This window comes from Canis lupus, chromosome 13 (genome assembly GCF_011100685.1).
Source record: "Canis lupus familiaris isolate Mischka breed German Shepherd chromosome 13, alternate assembly UU_Cfam_GSD_1.0, whole genome shotgun sequence".
NCBI lineage: Eukaryota > Metazoa > Chordata > Mammalia > Carnivora > Canidae > Canis > Canis lupus.
The window spans coordinates 23,080,605-23,100,114 of NC_049234.1; the positions used below are offsets into that span (position 1 = coordinate 23,080,605).

General features: G+C 48.7%; 1 protein-coding gene across 14 annotated transcripts in view; it reads right to left on the reverse strand.

The window, feature by feature from the left end:
• MTSS1 (MTSS I-BAR domain containing 1) overlaps positions 1-19,510 on the reverse strand; it is a 161,839-nt gene that overhangs the window by 32,417 nt on the left and 109,912 nt on the right. For all 14 annotated transcript variants that reach the window (XM_038555470.1, XM_038555476.1, XM_038555468.1 and 11 more), the window contains exons 4-5: positions 2,931-3,015; positions 458-549 (exon numbers count right to left, since the gene is read on the reverse strand). In XM_038555470.1, coding sequence (XP_038411398.1) covers positions 458-549; positions 2,931-3,015 — 177 coding nt within the window. The remainder of the gene's footprint in view (positions 1-457; positions 550-2,930; positions 3,016-19,510) is intronic.

The following is a 19,510-nucleotide window of genomic DNA, read 5'->3' on the forward strand; positions in this document are numbered from 1 at the left end:
GCACCCCACCCTGTGGTTCCAGGAGAACCAACCCGGGAGGTGTGTCTGCCTGGCCCATGAGGTGCGGACACACTTTTGCTGAAGCACATCGGAAGAGAGTGGTAGTTTTCTGGGCAGGAGACCCAAGGTTAGCTCCTGTCATCAATAGTTTGGCTTTCAAAATGTGCCTTACGAATGAATGTTTGGCACTGAAGCCTGTTGTTACCATTCACATTTAATTCACCAGATCACAATACCATAGAGAGATGGGGCCGTCGGCCACCGTGGGAGGTTTTCCTGAGTCCTGCAATGTGATCACTTTGGACTCCCTATCCTCCAACACTGAAAGGCCTCCAGGAGAAGTGGGAACAGAGGGGGCCCTGAGGGGGACACCAGCAGAGGCACCAGGCAGCAGCCAGCAACATCCGCAGCTCTCCTCGGAGCACGCCACCATGCAGCGGACGGCTTGCCCCTGTACCTTTTGCGTGGTCTTTATCCAGCTGGTTGGCCACTTTCTTCCATTCTTCCATCTGTTCTTGAAGTGGATTTATCAGACAATCGATTAAAGCACTTTTACCAGAAAAAGAAAGAAAAGGAGAAATTAAACAGATACATTCTGTTGTCAAGGTTTATACCTGGTAGTCAAAACTACCTATGTCATGAGAACTTGATGCCACACAAGGTAGCAGACTGAGCACTAAGCTCACGTTCACATCCAAATCCCCCCATTTTGTAACAAAGTCATTCTCAGGATGCTCTTCAGTGACTTTTAGGAGCCGCTAACCTGACAAGTTGGAGTGAGCCCTCTTCCCGTCTCCCCTGCTTATATTCTAACTCGTGTTCACAAGCAGGTCACAGTCCAGTGGGGTCACCCTCTGGCTGCACAACAGAAGCACCTGGAAAGGGGAGCCTGGGTGGCTCAGTCAGTTAAGCGTCTGCCTTCAGCTCAGGTCATGATCTCGGGGTCCTGGCATCAAGTCCTGCATCAGGCTCCTTGCTCAGCGGAGAGCCTGCTTCTCTCTCCCTCTGCCCCTCAACCCTGCTCATGCTCTCTCTTGAGCATACACACTCTGCTTTCTCTCTCTCAAATAAATTAAAAAAAAAAAAAAAAAAAAAAAAAAAACAACAGCAACAGCACCTAAAGAGCTTTATTTAAAAAGGTAACGACACCAGGGCTTCATCCCAGACCTAATGCCTGACAAAAACCTACAGGGTGGGACCTCAGCATTACTATTTTTTAAAAACGAGCTGCGTGATTCTGATGCACATTCAGGACTAGAAGTCATGAATGTAGACTAATTGTGGACAGCCCAGAGGAGGAAGAGGCAAGCAGCCAGCTTCTGGGTCAGAGTGGGGAAGGCACCCGCTCCTCCCCACCCCCCCGGCCCAAGTACATCTCCTCATGTTGCACACTGTCCTCAAGCAGCTCCCCACACAGAGGAACCAGGCAAGGCATGGACCCCCCCACCAGGGTTTATGTCTGTGTAATAGAAGGAAAATGGATGCATTCCTACAATACAGAGATGTTGTAGAAAAATGAGCAAGTGCCCGTAAGTCGCTAAAATTGCACTGGTGAGAATTACTCGCTGAAGGTGTTCTCACACTACTTTTGATCATGGGCCTCCGGAAAATCTTCAGTTCTTGGTACAATTCCCTCCTTTCCTCATCAAGGGTCTACTTGGGAGTTTCCTCCCTCACACACACTCCCTCCAGCCATCAACACAGCTCACTCCCTTGTTTCTTCCAGGTCTCTGTTCAAATCTCCCCTCTGAACAGACTGGCTCCCGAGCCGCCCAGGATGGAACGGCAGGCACCTATCTCATATCCCAGGATTCTACCTGTGGCCTTGACCGCCCTCTGAGGCTGTGTGAGGTGTACGCAGTGTCTACAGCACAAGCCCCATGAGAGCAGGGCACGGCCGCAGTCACTGCTACACCCCACACACCCTAAGACCGTGCCTGGCATACAACAGGTACTCAATAAGCACTGCTGTTGAACTGGTGTCTCCCTCTATCACTAAAATGGGGTGGGGTAACTGCAAGACTGGCTTGCAAATAAACCCGGATGGCAAGTGTGAGACAAGGTGCTGCATGGTCCGGGAGCACCACCTGAGAGCGAGCAGGAGGGAAGGAAGGCAGATTTCATCGCCCACTATGCAGGCGCTTTATGCTAGAGATGCAGGGACATTCCACTAATTTTCACAAGAACCCCATTTTACAGCAGCCGAGATTATAGTGCCTGAGGGGCCAGCCCAGGTTCAAACCCAGGCCCGCCTGCCTCCAACACCAGGCACCTTCCATCACGATCCACCACCTCCCATGGTGGCCCGGCCACGAAGGTCAGAGGTATTTCACTGGGACAGCCCCTCCCACACAACTTGCTATCCATACAGCAGAACGGGCAAATCTGCTGGGAAGAATGTCCTCCCCCTTACTGGAACACTGGGGACTCCAGATCCCCATGCCAACCGCTGCCAGGTCTGCCCATTCTGGATGCTGGTAAGACAGACAAGAGGCTGGCAGCATGGAGGGCTCCATCACTACCAACATCCTCCACGGTGAGCGGAGAGGACCCACATGGTCCGGGTGTGCCCACCCCCCAGTCCTGCAGCTCTCCTTCCAGAGGCTTCTGCAGAGGGTGGACGCATTGCTCTCACACTGGCAGATGGTGAGGAGAAAGACACAGGAGCACAAAGCAGATCTCAAAGTGGGGTGCAGGCTCCCCGAGGGAAGGGACCCAGGCCATCGGGTTGTTCCCTGCATCCTCAGCACATGAACCAGAGCCTGGCACGCAGCAGATGACCCACAAACACCTGTTGGTGAGTGAGCAGCGTGATGGGCTATGGGCATTTCAAAGCTACGGGGAAACAGCTGATGCCTGGGGCAAGTCAGTGGACCCTTCACCGGAAACCAGAGAGGGCCTGTGAGATCGGGGCAGGAGGCACTCCTCACCTCGAAAACTGCCTGAGCTTGGCCTCTATGCTTCTGTGCCTCATGCACATCCTGGTCAGGGCAGAGCCAATCTCCCGGGTTCCACCTGCAAGAGAAACACAGGCAAAGCTGAGGACAGAAGACAAGTGGGAATCAATGAAATCTTGAAAAGAAAATGAAATCATCATCCCCAAACAGGCCAGATTTCACCATGGGGTGACACCTAAGCCACTGCCTCTCACCACGCGTATGTGCACACATACATGTGTGTGCACGCGTAATTCTATGGTGACATGTTTTTCTACAATCACCACAATGAAAGGGACCTTTTACACTATGTACAACGCCCAGTAATATTTCTTATTCTGATTTTCTTTAAATGCCGACTATGACCCCAAAATGGATTTCACAACCCACTAACAGATCATGACCTGAAGTCTGACAAATGGAGTATTTGATATTTAAGGAAAAAGCCGTTGTATCGTCCTGTTTCGTTTTGCTTTCCACTTCTGGCAAAATAATCCCCTTAGCGTTATTTAGAACAGCTAATAAGGCCACTCTAGCTGTTTCAAGATACATATTCTAAAACACAAGTAATAAAGACAAGCAAGGCCAAAGCAGAATGAAATCAGGGAGTGTTATTTCTAGAGCGTTCGGGTCACACCAGTGAAGGAGGTCCTCAGACTCAACAATGAGAGTTTAAGGTGTAATTCAGTTTGATTTTTCCCGAAATCCTTGTCATACTGCTCCCTTCAGACACCCTCGTTAAGTTCCCCTCCTAGAAACAATGCCTGAATCAGCATTTAGTTGGAGATTACAACCACAGATGGGAATTCAGCATCAAGCACTGGAAAGTGCAATTATAAACATGAAAATACTGGGATTCATGAAATGAGGGGGGGGTGGGAGGAGTGTCAAATAAAGCACTAATTTTCACAGACAAGGCCTTTATGGCAGGTACCGTAGCTGAGTTAATAGGGGGAAAAAATGCCCTCCCTTATTAACTGGTGATGTTATCATGGTTCGTGTCTCTCCCTCTGCCCACTCTTCTAGAAATGCCAATGTGCTATTTCAGTTCCTCTTATTTTCCACTTCATTGTGCAAAACAGGTTTCCAGAACAACAACAAAATTAGTGATAATAGTAATATTAAACTTATTAAAATATTAAATTTAAATATTAACAATCCTAAAATTAAATATTAAATTTAATCCAATTTTAGTCTGAAAAGAGAAGCCTTCTATTTTTATTTTATTTTATTTATTTATTCATGATAGACACAGAGAGAGAGAGAGGCAGAGACACAGGCAGAGGGAGAAGCAGGCTCCATGCAGGGAGCCCAATGTGGGACTTGATCCCGAGGCTCCAGCACCAGGCCCTCAGCTGAAGGTGGCGCTAAACCACTGAGCCACCGGGGCTGCCCGAGAGAAGCCTTCTAGAACAATTCTCTCGTTCCTTTTTGTTTTGCGCTTTTTTTTTTTTTTTAAGATTTATTTGAGAGGGAAAGGGAGAAGCAGACTCCCCACTGAGCAAGGGGCTCGATCTCAGGATGCTGAGATCATGACCTGAGCCCAAGGCAGACGCTTAACCAACTGAGTCACCCAGGTGTCTCTCTCCTGCTTCTCTAAAAAACAGTTTCTCGGCCTGGATACTACTGACATGCAGGCCAGATGATTCTTTGTTGGGGGGTGGGGGGGAATCCTGTGCATTGTAGGGTATTCAGCAGCATCCCTGGCCTTGACTTTCCACAAATCAGTAGCACCCCCCAAAACACACATACCCCGATTTATGACATCGAGACATGTCTCTAAGACGGTAGGAAGTGTTCCCTGGGAAGCAAAATCCCAGCTGTGAGACACTGCTGTAAGAAAACGTGAGCAAGAGCTAAAGGCCACCTGAAGCTGGGCAGAAGCAGCCGGGAGTCTTGGTAAAATGCTGCCCTTTAGCACCTGGCACCTGCAGCCATTCTCAGGAGTTAGAGCACCTGGTCACCCCCATCTCCGGCCGCTCACCAGTCTCCACCAGGGAGAACCAGCAGAGGGCGCTGTTGGCACGCGCGCTGTTGCCTCCTGGGCTCGCTCTCCAGGTTCTCCGGAGCTTTTGTTGCTTATAAGCAAAGAGGAGAAACACTTCATCCCCAGGGAAATATCTCCTATTTTTCCTGGGCCTTCATTTGATTAAAAGTTAATAACCTGGCCATGCAAGGAAACTGGCACATTCATTCACTGCTGGGAGGAGTGTCAACTAGTACTTTTCTGGAGGAGAATTTGGCAGCGTCTAACCAGAAAAGCCTTTAAAAACAAGTCCCTCTTTGACCTGGCAATTCTACTTCTAAGAAATTGAACCGGAGAAAACAATTAAGGACGAGAGCAAATCCTTACCTACGAGGACAGTCATCGAAATGTTGCTGACAACGGTAAAAACTGGAAGGCAAATCCCCTTCTAGGGAGCAGGGTAAATAAAGCACAGAAGGCAGACTTGCCCTGGGAATAGCACGTGGGCATCTACAGTGCAGGTCGGGGGCAGGGGAGTCATCTGCAGGGAGCTCAGGCTGTGCCTGGCCCTGGGATAAGTGACGGACACACACGAACTCCTTCAATCCTTGAAACACTCCTGGTCGTGCTAGTACAACTATCCCCATTTTGCAGATAGGAATTTGTCCAAGGTCACGCTGCTAGTAAGTGGGATTCCAACCCAGGCTGAGCTTCCAGAGCCTAATAAGCTTTTCACACACTCCGCATATATGGCTCTTACTACGGACAAAGGAAGGTAGGCAGGGACAGAGGCAGGAGCCTAGAATAAATGCTGCTAAATTTACTTATGGACCCATTATGAGGGGCATTAGGCCTTTAAAGTCTGGCTCTCAGATTCTGGTTGTAGAGCCCAGAAATGTCCAACTGGTGCCAGAAGACTGAGCTCCAATCCTTGCTATGCTACCACTGGGAGTGAAGTAGCGGACAGCTGCTTCACTAACAACCCATGCCTCAGTTTCCTCAAGAGAGACTTCTAGGGTTGCAAAAGATCACTCACGGTTGGTTCTCTCGCCCCATTTCTCTACTCCATTATGTCTGTAACCTTCCATGGATGGCCACCGGTCATGGGTCATTCCCCAGGAAAGCCCAAGGCTTTCCAGAAATAGCTGAACTTCAGTATGATAACAAGAAGTTTCTAGAGAAGCTGTATGTGCTCATGGCCGGGGCCCAGCAGCACAGGAAAGCCCGGACAGGAGAGGAAGAAAAACTGCCAGGAAATCTTCCAAACAGCAGCGTCTCTGTCCAATTGGCACAAGGCAGGAGGCAGGGAGATGACCTCCTCTGTGGACCCCAGCACCCGTCTGCTGGAACGACTGCTGATCGAAGCAACATGGGGCACCCTAAAAATAGCTCTATCTGTGGATGTGCTTAACATCTTATGCTCTTTCTGACCCTTGCTAAAACTTACCAAAAAAAAAAAAAAAAAAAAAATCAGCAAGTTTGAAAAAGCTTTAGAGGAAACCAGCTTTAGCTACAAAGATGGAGCAGACATCTGGAAGAGCTCCGATGTGACAGTGAGAATATTTATGGAATCAAATGGCTGGCTGAGACACTCAGCAGCTTGTGAGTGAGGACAAGATCTCACTTGTTTCTGTATTCCCCACACCCAGCACTGACGCTGAAAGAAAGAACATTTACCATTCGGAGAGCAAACCACCAGGCTGGCCTGGCCACACCTGGAGGCAGGACCAGGGGCTGGGTTTGTCTTTTGCTTAATCCATAAATCTTTGTGCGTCTCCTACATACGCGCTATACAATATTCAAAATAAATACAAGAGTCTTAGAAAAGGTCTATACTGATACGAGACCAATCTATGGAAACAACGGTATATATTCCTTTCCTTTCCTTTTTTTTTTAATAAATTACCCCAAACTTACTGGCTTAAAGCAACATAGTATTTATTATCTTACAGTTTTGGAAGTCAGAAATCTGTTTCACTAGGCTAAAATCAAGGTGTCAAGAGGGCTGTGTTCCTTTTGGAGGCGAATCTGTTCCTTGCCTTTTCCAGCCTCTACAGGTCACCTGCATCCCTTGGCTTGTGGCCTCTTCTAGGCCCTTGAAAGCCAGCAGCTTAGCATCTTTTCTCTTCTTGACCTCTGCACTGTCCTCACATCTTCTCTGACACTGATCCTCTACGTTCTTCTTGTAAGAACCCTTGTGATTACACAGACCCAGCTGGATGATCCAGGATAATCTCCCCATCTCAAGATCCTTAAGTGAATCACAGCTGCAGAGTCCCTTTTGCCTTGCACTGTGGTAACAGTCACAGGTCTTGGGGATGAAGACGTTGACACCTTTGGGGAGGGCATTATTTTGTCCACCCACACTGCGTGAGACTTGCTAATCTGGAGAGGGGCACTGTGTGTCTCTCCAGAGCCCACTCATCCTCAGATGGTTAAGTCTGGGCCAGTGGACCTAATTCCACCCCCTCTGGCAGTGGCTGGTTCAGGGATGGGACAAAGATGAGAGAAGGTTGTTGCAGAGGCCTGTAGAGAAAATGATCCCCGATCTTAACATCAGGAGACCAAAGAGACCCCAGAAAGCAGGCTGCCCAGTCATTATGAACACAGGGACGCCTGTCCTTGGGACAGAAGACACAGGGGCCCGAGTCCCCAGTGACCTCCCTGAGCCTTCAAGCTAACTCACAAAGCCTGGTCAACCTCTGGACCTGGAGCTCCTGTCTTGCAAGAGCATATATGTGTCCTTATTTTTTAAAGCCACTTTGATTTGGTTCTGTTTCTTGCAGGTTGAAAGAAGAGGGAAGGGAAGCACGGGCCTCCTATGCTTTCCCCCTAGCACCAGGAAGCAACCTGCTGCTGAAAGAAACAGCGGCCTTGTCAGTGGCTGCTGAGGGACCCAAGAATACTTTATGGCAAAAATCCTCATTCTTTTCAATGTGGTACATGTAAGAACTTTCTCCCCTAACAAGCACAGGTTTTTATAAATAACATAGGCACAAAATCAGCTGCTGATCTATACTGGATGAATGGCAAAGGACACAGATGGTGGAGAAAAAAAGAATAAAGTCCAGAGGCTAGATTATCAAAGTATGAATGCTGCGGCGGAATGCACCAGAAAACACTTAAAAATTCCACAAATGCTTATTGAGGACTGCATCAGTTTCCTAGGTCTGTCCTAGCCAACACCCCAAACCAGTTGGCTTAAAACCACCATCGTGTACGGTCTCACACTTCTAGAGGCCAGAAGTCTGACAGGAAGGTGTGGGCAGGACTGTGCTCCCATGGAAACCCCAGGAGAGAATCCTCGCCACCTCTTCCCAGCTTCTGGTGGTTACAGGCAATCCTTGGCTTGTCAATGTGTCACTCCACGCTCAGTCTTCACTGCTGAGGGGCAACAACTGCTGTGTGTATCCCTCCTCACATAAGGCACCTGTGAAGGCATTTCCTTCTCTGCAGGCGTCTCTGTCTAAATTTCTGTCTTCTTACAGAGACACCTGGTGTCCTGGATTAGGGCTCAGCCTAATGACCTCACCTTAATTTGCTTACAGCTGCAAAGACCTCATGTCCAAGTGAGGTCCCATTCACAGGTACCAGGGGATGGTTAAGACTTCGACCTAGCTCTTTGGGAGACTCAGTGCACCCCGTGGTAAGGATCTATCATGCAGCAAGAATCACAGGGACTCCAGAGATGATGACAAGGGCCTGACCCTTGAGGGGCACTGGCCGGGGGCGGGGAGGGGGGCAGTTATGAAATGCTGCAGGGAACGCAATCTTTGCAGCAATGCTGTGGGGTTAAGATTATTGTCCCCACTTTACAAATGGAAAAACTGGAGCTCAGTAGAGGTACCTAACGCGTGAGGGCTACACGGTTGGGAAGTGGTACAGCAGAATCCAAGCCTCACTTTCACGGATCCCCACAGGCCCTTTACCTGCTATGACAAGCTGGAGACATTTCCAACTGAGGACAAAGAGGCACATTAAAGTCACAAACAGAATACAAACTGTTTCATGCCATTTTGGGGATGACAGGAGAAAATAAGAAGACACTGAGCCACTGTCGTCCCCCACCACCACCCAAAGTCCGACAGGGCTACTATATACACCCTTCAGCCTGCAACCAGCCACAGCGGCTTTGCGGAGAGGCAGGACAGAGGCATGCAGCCAGTGGCATCGTCCCATCCCTCCACGCCGCCTCATTTGCAGGCGGCTTCCGTCTCCCCACACAGCGCGGGGAATAATGCATGGGCCACGGTAGGGTCTGCAGCGTGCAGGTGGCCAGCGAGGACTTTAAAAGCCGGTCTGTCGGGCCCAGCTTCTGCGGCAGAGTGGGGGGTGGGGGAACAAGATTTAAGAAGCGCCTGGTGGAAGCGCATGACCACAATAAGTCACTGTGCCTCCCGGAGGGCCTCTGAGGGCCTATGCTGTCGGAGGCCTAATTAGCAGTCAGAGGAACCCTGCACAGGAGAATGTCTCTGAAGCCTCCGAAGGAGAGGGCTCCAAGGGAGGGGCCCGCTCACCTACTGCACGGTTTCTGGACCCCAGCGCTGCTCACGTCCTGGACCAGATCTTTCTTTGTTGTACGGGGCGGCCCCATGCACCGCAAGGCATCCCGCAGCATACCCGAACCTCCAGATGCCAGCAGCACACCCCAAGTCATGATGACCAGAAACGTCTCCAGACATTGTCAAATGTCCCCCTGGAGGGCAAAATCGCCCCTGTTGAGAACCACTGGCCCAGGGGACCAGTGACCTTCTCTCAAGAGGGCTCCCTTGACCTTGGCGCTGGGCCTGGAGAAGCCACAGCTGACACATCCATCCGGACAGCAGCGGCCCCACAAACACACTGCAGCTGCTCCAAAAGGCTGTTCAGTTTGCTGCCCACCCCCGGGGCTTCCTAAGCTCGGAGATAACAGGCATCCCCTGTTCATGCAATGAAGAAAATACTCCACTTGCCATTAAAGAAACAGTAATTTCAAAATACACAACTGACATTCCCCACAAAGTCAAAAGGCACTAACTCTCTCCCCTACAGCCCTAGGGACACATTAATTCCTCCAGAGGTAGCTTATGCACAAGTGTAAGACACCAGAAGTATCCACACAGCCATGAAAGGGAGGCAGAAAATCCCGCAATCCCAGGCACAGAAGACCCATCCTCAGTGTATTTAGGAAGAGCTCCTTCGTGAGACCAGCACGGGCTCAGAGGAACAAGGTGGAGTAAGAAGGTGACGTCTAGCCACTCAACAGCTCGTGACTTCTATCTGGATGCAGACCAGCGATGCACTGACTGCCCCAAAGTGTCTCTGAAGATGGGTGACAGAGGACACCCACAGGGGCCATACAACCCTAGCCCAGAGAGATGCTCCATCCTTGCTGCACATGGATGCATGAAATTGCTTCCTACGCCCACCTGGTTAAAGTTTAAAAGATCTAACAGGGGTAGCCGTGTGTGGTTCCGGCATACAACCACCAAACACACCAGATATATCAAACATATCATATAAGGCTGTAGGTCGACCTGTGACATATTTTTTATCAGCAATCTTTTTCCAAAATACCTCTGTTTTATCCACAACAAATCTTACCTGTTGTGGTATGTGACCTGTCCCCTCCCCACTGACCTCAAAGGAGTCCTGGGGGCCCCTTCACAGCTGCATTCCCCCCCATGCCAGGTACTTGAGTGACATGCAGACCCCGATTCGCCCGCACAAGCGACGGAGCTCCCACAGCGGCACGCTCACCATGGCTAATCTGGAGTCGTGGCGCCAGCTCCCTGCCATCTCCCGAATTAACACGGGGATCAAGGAGAAAAGCAGTAGAGTCATAGGGTTAAGAGCTAGGCTTTGAAGTCAAACAATGTGGATTCCAAGCCCAGCTCCCCCACTCACTAGTTGTGTGACCTCAGGAAGGGTCTAAATCACTTAGACTCAAATGTGGATGACTATATTCTAACAAACACCAGCACTGACTCCTGTCTCAGGTCTCTGCTGCACACGTCACACACGAAATGCATCACGTATGGTTCAGAGTTTGGGCTTCTTGTGAAACAGTCTGACTATCCCAGATTTTTTACAATCTCATTTCACCACTGCATCATCCATGTGTCAACTGATGACACTATTTCTTTTTTAAAGGCAACTTGCTTCTAACCTCAAGGTTATGCATTTATGCATTTTACTTCTTTCGTAGAAATAATCAATCTTAAAAAAAAAAAAGAAATAACCAATCTTGATTTTACACTCATATTCCGAAGATGCACATCCCTTATAATGAAATAATTTAATGATGGTCCATACTGTGTAGATATATGGAGAGAAGCCTGCCAGCTATGAGCTTACTAAAGGCAGGGGTTGGTTCAGTTTCTAGAGAAATACAGAGCGCCGGTTATATCAACGGGTCAATTAAATAGGGCTCCGGTATGGCAATAATCAACCAAGTCCTATGGGAAGCCAGAAACCAGAGTAAGTCTAGCCCGGCTGGAGTGACTGTCCACGTCAACGTGCCAGCTACCATAGGACGAGCCCTCGTTGCTCCCCTTGAAATATGGCTCTTCTCCAGGGAGCTGGCTAATGAGAACATGGAAGGCAAGTTAACTGTACAAAGGGCGGTTTCTGTGAAAGCCCGGATTATTCCTTCTTTCCCAACATCTCAGGAGACCACAGGCTGAGAAGGGGTCTGCCCTGGAAAGGTCTGCTTGTACTTAGTGGGGCATCAACAAAGTTGTCATTTGATGGAACTCAAAGCTGTAGTATCAAGAGATTCACGCTCAGCTGACTGTAGTGAGCTTCAATCGTTCGGGTGCCCCAGGCCTCAAAAACAGGCAGGCAGCTGTCCTTGGCTAGCCTGCTTTTGAAGGTGTCCCTGGCCCTCCATCTCTGTTGTTTATTTATACATTGCAAAGATGAAGACAGTGGTGTCACCAGCCTCCTTTCCATAAAGGATAGAAAGGAAAGGTCCCACGGAATCGGCTGTTCGGTACCATCACAGGACAGTCGGGAGCTCTCCTGCCAATGGCCTGTGGCAGGGTTGTAATATCGGGGGTTCGGTGTACAAGGAAAGAGCACGTATGTCCTTTCTCTCAAGCCCCTCCCTGCTCTTCAAGAGCCCAGAAGTCTTGAAATGTCAGGTGTCTTTCACCTTGACGGCCGGCTGGCAGGCTGCCCAAGCATGGCATCACAGAAGCTGCCTCAGCATGCGTCAGCTGCCGCTCTGGCCAGAGTGATCAGGGCGCGGCCAGGGACACCATCTGCCACCCTGGGGGACGCCTGGGGGCCGGCCCTCACCGCGGCCACCATGGCTCCGCACACACGCCTGAGCCATACCTGCCTGGGAAGCCGGCGCCCCACTCCTGCAATCTTGCAGGTGGGCTTCAGGGTTCTTATAACTCTAAGTGATGTACCTGGACTCCAAAAGGGGGAGTAAAAGTGTCTCTGGGACCTGAGTGTGAGCCTGAATTCTAATAAGAAAGAGGGGAGGGAGGGGCTCCTGGAAGTTCAGTGGTTGAGCATCTGCCTTGGGCTCAGGTCATGATCCTGCGGTCCTGGGATCGAGTTCCGCATTGGGTTCCCTGCAGTGAGCCTGCTTCTCCCTCTGCCTGTGTCTCTACCTCTCTCTGTGTGTCTCTTATGAATAAATAAATAAAATCAAAAAGAAAAAAAAAAAGAAAAGAAAGAGGGGAGCTCAATTCTTATCCTTGGAAACATTCAACCATGACGCCCTAGCTAACAAAGAGTATGAAACATTCAAATATCCAGTCCAAAGGGCCAAGTCCAAAGGCCAGTAGGTGTACCAGCACAGCTGAGCCAAGTAAATAATGGGTCTGCAGGGAGCACTAGGGCACCCAGGCAGGGAACCAACTGCACCTCAGCTGGAGGTGGGCGTCCTGGCCTGAGGCTCCAGCAAGTGGATTTTCCAGGGGACCTCCAGGCTGAACTAGCTCTCTTTCCTCCTTTAAGGAAAAGCATCTCATGGCAGCCAGGATGCTGGAGAAGAGACAGGACCACATTCCCACCCTCAGCAAATACTAAGGAAGTGCTGCGAAAAGGGAGGCAGCCCCAGCCCTTGTGGAACATACAGCTCCTCGCAATTTAGAAGCAAGAAATCTTTAGGGTGACCTTCAGGCTGGAAGGTCCCTCAGAAAACTCGCCAAGCAACAAGCCAGCAGTTCCTTACTGCTCAGCATCACATTCTTGCCTATTTAATTAGCAAAGAAGCACCCTACGCCCTCTCAGGAGTCCCACATTGGCTGTCTTCTCTCTTTTTGCCAAACACACCTAAGTCTGTCACCGCGCGTTTGTGAGGCGGCTGGTTCCTGTCAGGGGCACCATCATTTTCATTAAAGGTCAAGGAAGGCACTCAGGATATTAAGAACAAATTAACTGTGTTTCTTTTGGCTTCATCAGCATTTTATTTTTATCCTTGGGCATAGAGAGTTGGACAACAGGGAAAAGGTGGAATCATTTGATGCCCTACATTTGTTTAGGGGAGGGGAGGGGGAGAAACAACCAGTTCCTGGTCTTGCAGGTTACCATGCAGACCGTTTACCATCTACATCAGCCACTTAAGCTGGCTCTGCTCAGTAGAGACACTGGTCAGACTTCAATCGCTGAACAGCATCCGAACACCTTATGTTAACCCCTGCGATGGTTTCAAGAAGACCCAATGCTTTTTGCATGTGCACCTTAGATCACCCAAACGTTCTTGCAACAAATACACCATCTGATTTCAAGGAAACTCACAGATGAGCAATGTGAGCAGTATTTTAAGCAGTGGAAGGATCTCTTTGTCCTGTGGGATCCCTTGGGACAAAAGTGAAAAAAACCCAGATTTTTAAAAATAAATCCTTAATGCTCCCCCACAAAGGAAGCATAACTTCCCTTTTGCTACAATGGCAATCCTAACAACCGGCTTCCATCTTCACGGAAGAGAAAAACACATGGAGTTTCCTGTTTGAAAAACTGTATTATTCAGCTACTGTATGCGCCTGAGAGGCGATGGACAATCCAGCTGGTGTTTACGGGACAGCTAATACTGTGCACTCAGCAAATGCTGGGGAGGGTCAGCAACACGTTTTGGGAAGACACCCTTGTGCCCACATGCGGGGTGGAAGACGCTCCAAACTGTTATCAGCTGACAATCTTACAGCCAAGCTCACACTCCCCAGCCTCTCCCACTTCACGACTTTTCAAAAAGCAGAGGAAACAAAACCACACACAGTCCTACCACCATCTGGCGGCTTCAGCAAGCACGAGATTTTGGCATGCACGGTACTGGCAGCCACAAAGACCAATATTCCTCTCTCTTTGTTGCTGTTTTAAAAGCAAAGCGAGAGTGGTAATATGGAAACACAAACACACGGACCGGCTCACACTCTGGGGAAGACCAAGCAGCAGCAAATGCATTCCAACAGGGAACCTTCCCTGCCGCTGTGTCGGATGGAACAGTGCCCAGATGGAAAATGCTGTGGGGGTGTCAACCAGGAAATGCCACTGGCCCCCAGACATCTGCCACCATCAACGCCCACTGCAAGGGTCTGCCTCGGATGTACAGGCGCAGAAAAGATGCTCCCGCTGGAGCCAAGGTGCACAACTCAAGGAAGACAGCTTGTGCCAGCAAAGCAGATGCAGGCTGCCGTGTTTTCTTGGCTGGTGAAATGGAACTGTTGGGTAGATAAGATGTTTACAGCCACTGATCTGGGCATTACCTCCCAGCAGCCTTCAGGGAAGGCCAGATAATTTAGAACGGGGCCTAATGACCAATATGGACACAGAATAGGGCAGCTGGTATCTTTGGGATCAGAGAGAGCCTGATGTATTCACCTCCCCTAAAGGGATGAAACCCGGAGAGTGAGCCCTTGATGCTGTCTCTTTAGCTGTCCCTTGATTCTGCTTCTGCTGGTGACCAGACCCTCCCCCTCTGACTAATAATTTACTTTTAAAATCTCTGCTATATAGGGACACCTGAGTGGCTCAGTGGTTGAGCGTCTGCCATTAGCTCAGGTCATGATCTCAGGTCTTGAGCCCCACATTGGGCTCCCTGCAGAAAGCCTGCTTCTCCCTCTACCTGTGTGTCTCTGCCTCTCTCTGTGTCTCTCATGAATAAATAAATAAAATCCTTAAAAAAAATAAAAATAAAAATAAAACCTCTGCTATCTAGAATCAGGTTACCCTCATGTGTTACTGGCCTAAGAGCTACTCTATTCCTTTAAGCGGCTTCTGTACATCCCTACACTACGCCAGAATGTGTTGACAATCAACTCTCAGGAAGCAGTCTTGCTGCTCTCCAAATTATTAGGAATAGCTACCATTTATGAGTCCTTGTAATCAAATAGGGAGTTGCAAGCACACTGTATTCAATTTTAAAAACCTTATTCTACTCCTCATGTAGGTATCATTATAAGGTAGGTATTATTCTCATTTTACAGATGAGGACAGGGAAGCTCAGAGAAGTGAAGTCCTTTGCCCAAGGTACACATAGAATTCAGGATGTGTATCCAGGGCTGAGTCTGTAGAATTTTTAAACATTCTTCAGGACCTATCACTGCTACAAATACATCTCAAAATATCTGATGGATGAGAAGTCTGGTTTTTGCCCCTTTCCCTTGCTGTAACTGAAGGAAAATAAAAACCCTGCTACTCAAACATCTGCTTTATCAGCAAGATCCAAACCACTGTGGCCACATCCCTGCTAGACTACATGTACAAGCTGGCAGGTCTGCATGGCCCTGGCTTCAGGGTGGACACGGATGGTCTTATGTCACCTCCTGTCAGCTTCCTTTGGAGCAGGGTGCTATTTATTCATACAAAGGACCTTTCCCTACTCACTAGAAGCATCCTTCCCCAAGATCACTCTTCCCAAGATCATCCTTTCCCAAATCCATCCAGGAGGACCCTATGTAATCCAGTTTTGTGGGGACCTCATCCCTGCCTAGTCAAATTCGAGATCTCTTTATTTTCTAGGAAGTGACACTTCATAAAATAGCACATAATGGATTGTGTGCACATCTTTGGACATAGTAGGTGCCTAGTAAACCTCAGTATGTGGGAACTGGCAAACATGTCAAGCTTCAAGTTCCAGACTTGAAACACTGGCTCTTTTCCAATTCTCTTCCTGACCTCCCTCTGCTCCCCACTTGTCTCTCCATGCCTGCTGCACACGCCACCTACCACTGTAACAGGGAACTAATCAAGGGAAGCTAAGATGTAAGATTCTACAGGAAGACAGGCCGCATCACCCAAGACTCCATCAGTGGCACACAGGATGCAGTCAGGCTTCTGTGTTGCTGCTAATTTCCTACCCAGCTTAGTCTAAGGTCACTCACATGGACTCATCACCATCTCCTTCTTGTCTTCCCCTCCATTTCTATCTCGAGCCACACCTTCCCCAAATAGTTTCTGGATGAATCTTTGGATGGTTTCTGATCAGGTTTCTTCTAACTAACCCGGAAACAGCCAACAGAAAGCTGGCTTTTCCAACCAGAGAAAGCAGGTATAAGGCTCAGGCAGACATGAAAGCAGCCCATGCCCCAACCCAAGTATCCACAGGACCCTACCGGCCGGCCAATCCTGCTCCTCCATGTGTTAATACAAGGCCATAAACTGGTTTTACTTTCTGATTCCCAGCTGAGTCTCAAGGTCAAGCAGTAGTGAAGTGAACCAAAAACTATAGCTCTCAGTTATTTCTAAACCTCTTTACTGCTTCTGGCCAACTCAACCACCCACAGTCCTTTGTCTTTGTCTTGTACTGGAACTGCATTAAATCTGGCACAAATGATTCCAGATTCAGAACTATAGTCCTCTAAAGTAAAAGGGGAAGGTGTACAACTCAAATATTACTTCAAAAGGTCATCTGTTCAGTAAATATGATCTTAAAAAGCTTGGGGTAGGTCCATAGATGTTGGGGAAATGCAAGGAGTCCTTAGCGGTTAGAAGCTGCTGCTCGTAGAAGCAGAAGATAAATGTGTATCCCCGAACACATTTTTTTGGTCCTGCCCAACTTCCATTAAAACAGGACACAATTCTAGTATCCTGATGATCCTTCAAGGTTAACCTTACTGGCCCACATAAGATGCCTCCAAGAGCCAGTCATAGGATAGGACGTGACCTTGCTACACAATGATCAGATCTACTACTCCTCCTGCCCTCTGTTCTTTTCTTCTATACCCTTCTATTCCCTAGCTCCCCTAACAGAGCACAAACACTTCCTAAGGACAATAACCACCTGTGAGTGGTTTAAACTTAACTGCTGCTCAGTCATCAAACAAACCCAACAGGAAGCTGCTAGAAAGCACTGGACTGGTCCCATGTCCTGAGGGGGAATAAGGAGCCAAGATACCACAGCGGCTTTCCCTGCTCTGTCAAGCTCGCTGCCTGACCCCAGAGGACCAGCTGGGTCTGATTTATTGCCACTGTGCTGTGTATGTTCTGGTTGCCAACAGCTGTTCATTCAGTGGGCTCTTGTGTTTCTTTCTTCTTCCCTGGGGAATAATTAGGGACATAATTCTCAACCCTTAAGAGCTAGGCATTCCTTGTTTTCTAAGAGGAGTTCTTCACAAAGGTGGGATGGGAGTGGGACAAATGGGTTTTACCTTCTGGGCTAATTCTAATTGTCTAATGATGTTTGGAACATTGGGTTAAGAAGGATTCTGAGGCTGGATCTGGACTTGATGGAAAAGTGGGTGCCTAGATCAGCTAGCAGTGTCTGCCACAAATGCATGAACAATGGAAGGATGCATGCCTTGTATTTGCTACTCTGGCCGTAAGGTTTCACACAGGAACTAGAGCAGTAAGTTTTCAAACTTTAATGTGATCACTAGGGGATTTTGCTAAAATCAGATTCTGACTCAGAAGGTCTGCAAGTGGACCTGAGAATCCGCACTTCTAACCAGCTCCCAAGTGATGCTGACTCACTGCCAGACCAGCAACCATGCTTTGGGTCAAAGGGACTGGGGTACTTTATCAGCCAATATCCCTTTCCCAAACTCCCTGGGAACTCCACCACCACAAGGACCCTTCCAGGCAAAATCTAGGTGGACCAGATGTCCCAGACTTGGAGGTGGGGCATGGCAAAAGAGACTGTTCACTGCGTATTATTCCCATTAAGACACTGGGGCCTGCTGCCAGGACAGGCTCCTGCTGGTGAAGCTCCCCACCCCTCCTGGGAGGTCCCCTGCCAACAAGTAAAACTGTAAATCTGGGTCCTGAGTAAAAGAGAAAGCTCAGAAGCATCAGACAACATGTGAGGGCCAATGCCTCAATATAAGCTATGTACAGGTCACATAGTAGTCCCTGGTTCCCATTAACCTCTGGCTCCCCCCATGCCTAGGATGTTAAATAGCTTTCAGAGTGACTCAGTACAAAAAGGTGGCCATGGAGTAAGCTTTCTCCTCTGCCTTATGGAGAATGAGCACCTCAGGGGTCTCCAGCATGAGCAGTTAAGGATGGAATAATAGAGCGAAAGGAGAGATGCAGGCAACCAGACCACTGCTAGCTCACCTCCCCCTTCCCCACGCACACTGATGCGTTACCACACCTGTAATACTCTCCTGGGCTTCCTACATCCCGGGCCTGTGTCCTCCACTAAATAGAGACCTCCTTTCAGACAGCCACACTGTCCTAGCCCTCTCTGAATTCCCAATGTCTGGCAAGATGCATGGCCCAGAATAAAGGCTCCATAGATAGATGCAGATAAAAGAAACCAAGAGAGAAATAAAATTGTTTCAATCAGACAAGAACCCATCCTGAAGAACAGGTACTCTTAGCAAATTGGTAGCTGGGGCTAAATCTGAGCTCCCAGGAGTGGGTGATGAGCAGTTCTTTATCAGAGTTCTGACCCTTGTGAGCTCTTGGAGGCCTGCCCGGCTTGAGGTTCAAGAACACTTAGTGAAAAAGCATACCTAACTGATAATCTAATAAGGAGTATTTGGATCTGATCTTGGCAGTTTTGCCTGAGTAAATAAAATTATTTGTGTACCTACTATGTGCAAGGCATTATGTAAAAATGGGAGAGCAATTCTTTTTCCATAGAAGAATATGCAAAACAAGAAGGCAAAACGAAGAGTAGTCTTTTTATTTTAAGGTAAGGGACTGATATGGCCCTCAGAAGTCCCCAGTGGGATGCAACAGGGCCCATTAAAGTGTTCACAATATTCAGAACATATTTTTTTTAGAAGATAATTACCAACAACCTCAGGAAGCTCCAGAGCCCCTTATATGTTATTAGAAAAGCCTTTGCAGGCGCAGCTCTGTTGCCATGACAACGATCACTTGGCTGAGTTATAAAGGACGAGGGACCCACAAAATGGTATTCTTAACAGCGCTGAGGTTTCTTAAAGCCACTTTCTAAAGAAGCTTCAACATCTAGGAGTTAGAGAATGTACAAGCTGAATGGGACCTAGGGATAGCCCAGTTTTGGCCTGTAACTGGCATTTTTTTTCTTTCCCGCCCCTGCCAACCAGTCACCCAGACTCAGGTGAAATACCTCCCAGGCCAGAGAACTCACTGTCCCAAGCTTAGAGGAAGAGGGCAAGGAGCTTTCCTCTCCAATCCTTGGAGTGAAGCGAGCACTGGTGTAGCTTTAGGAAGGGGAGGACTTCTCATCTGAAGAACCTCT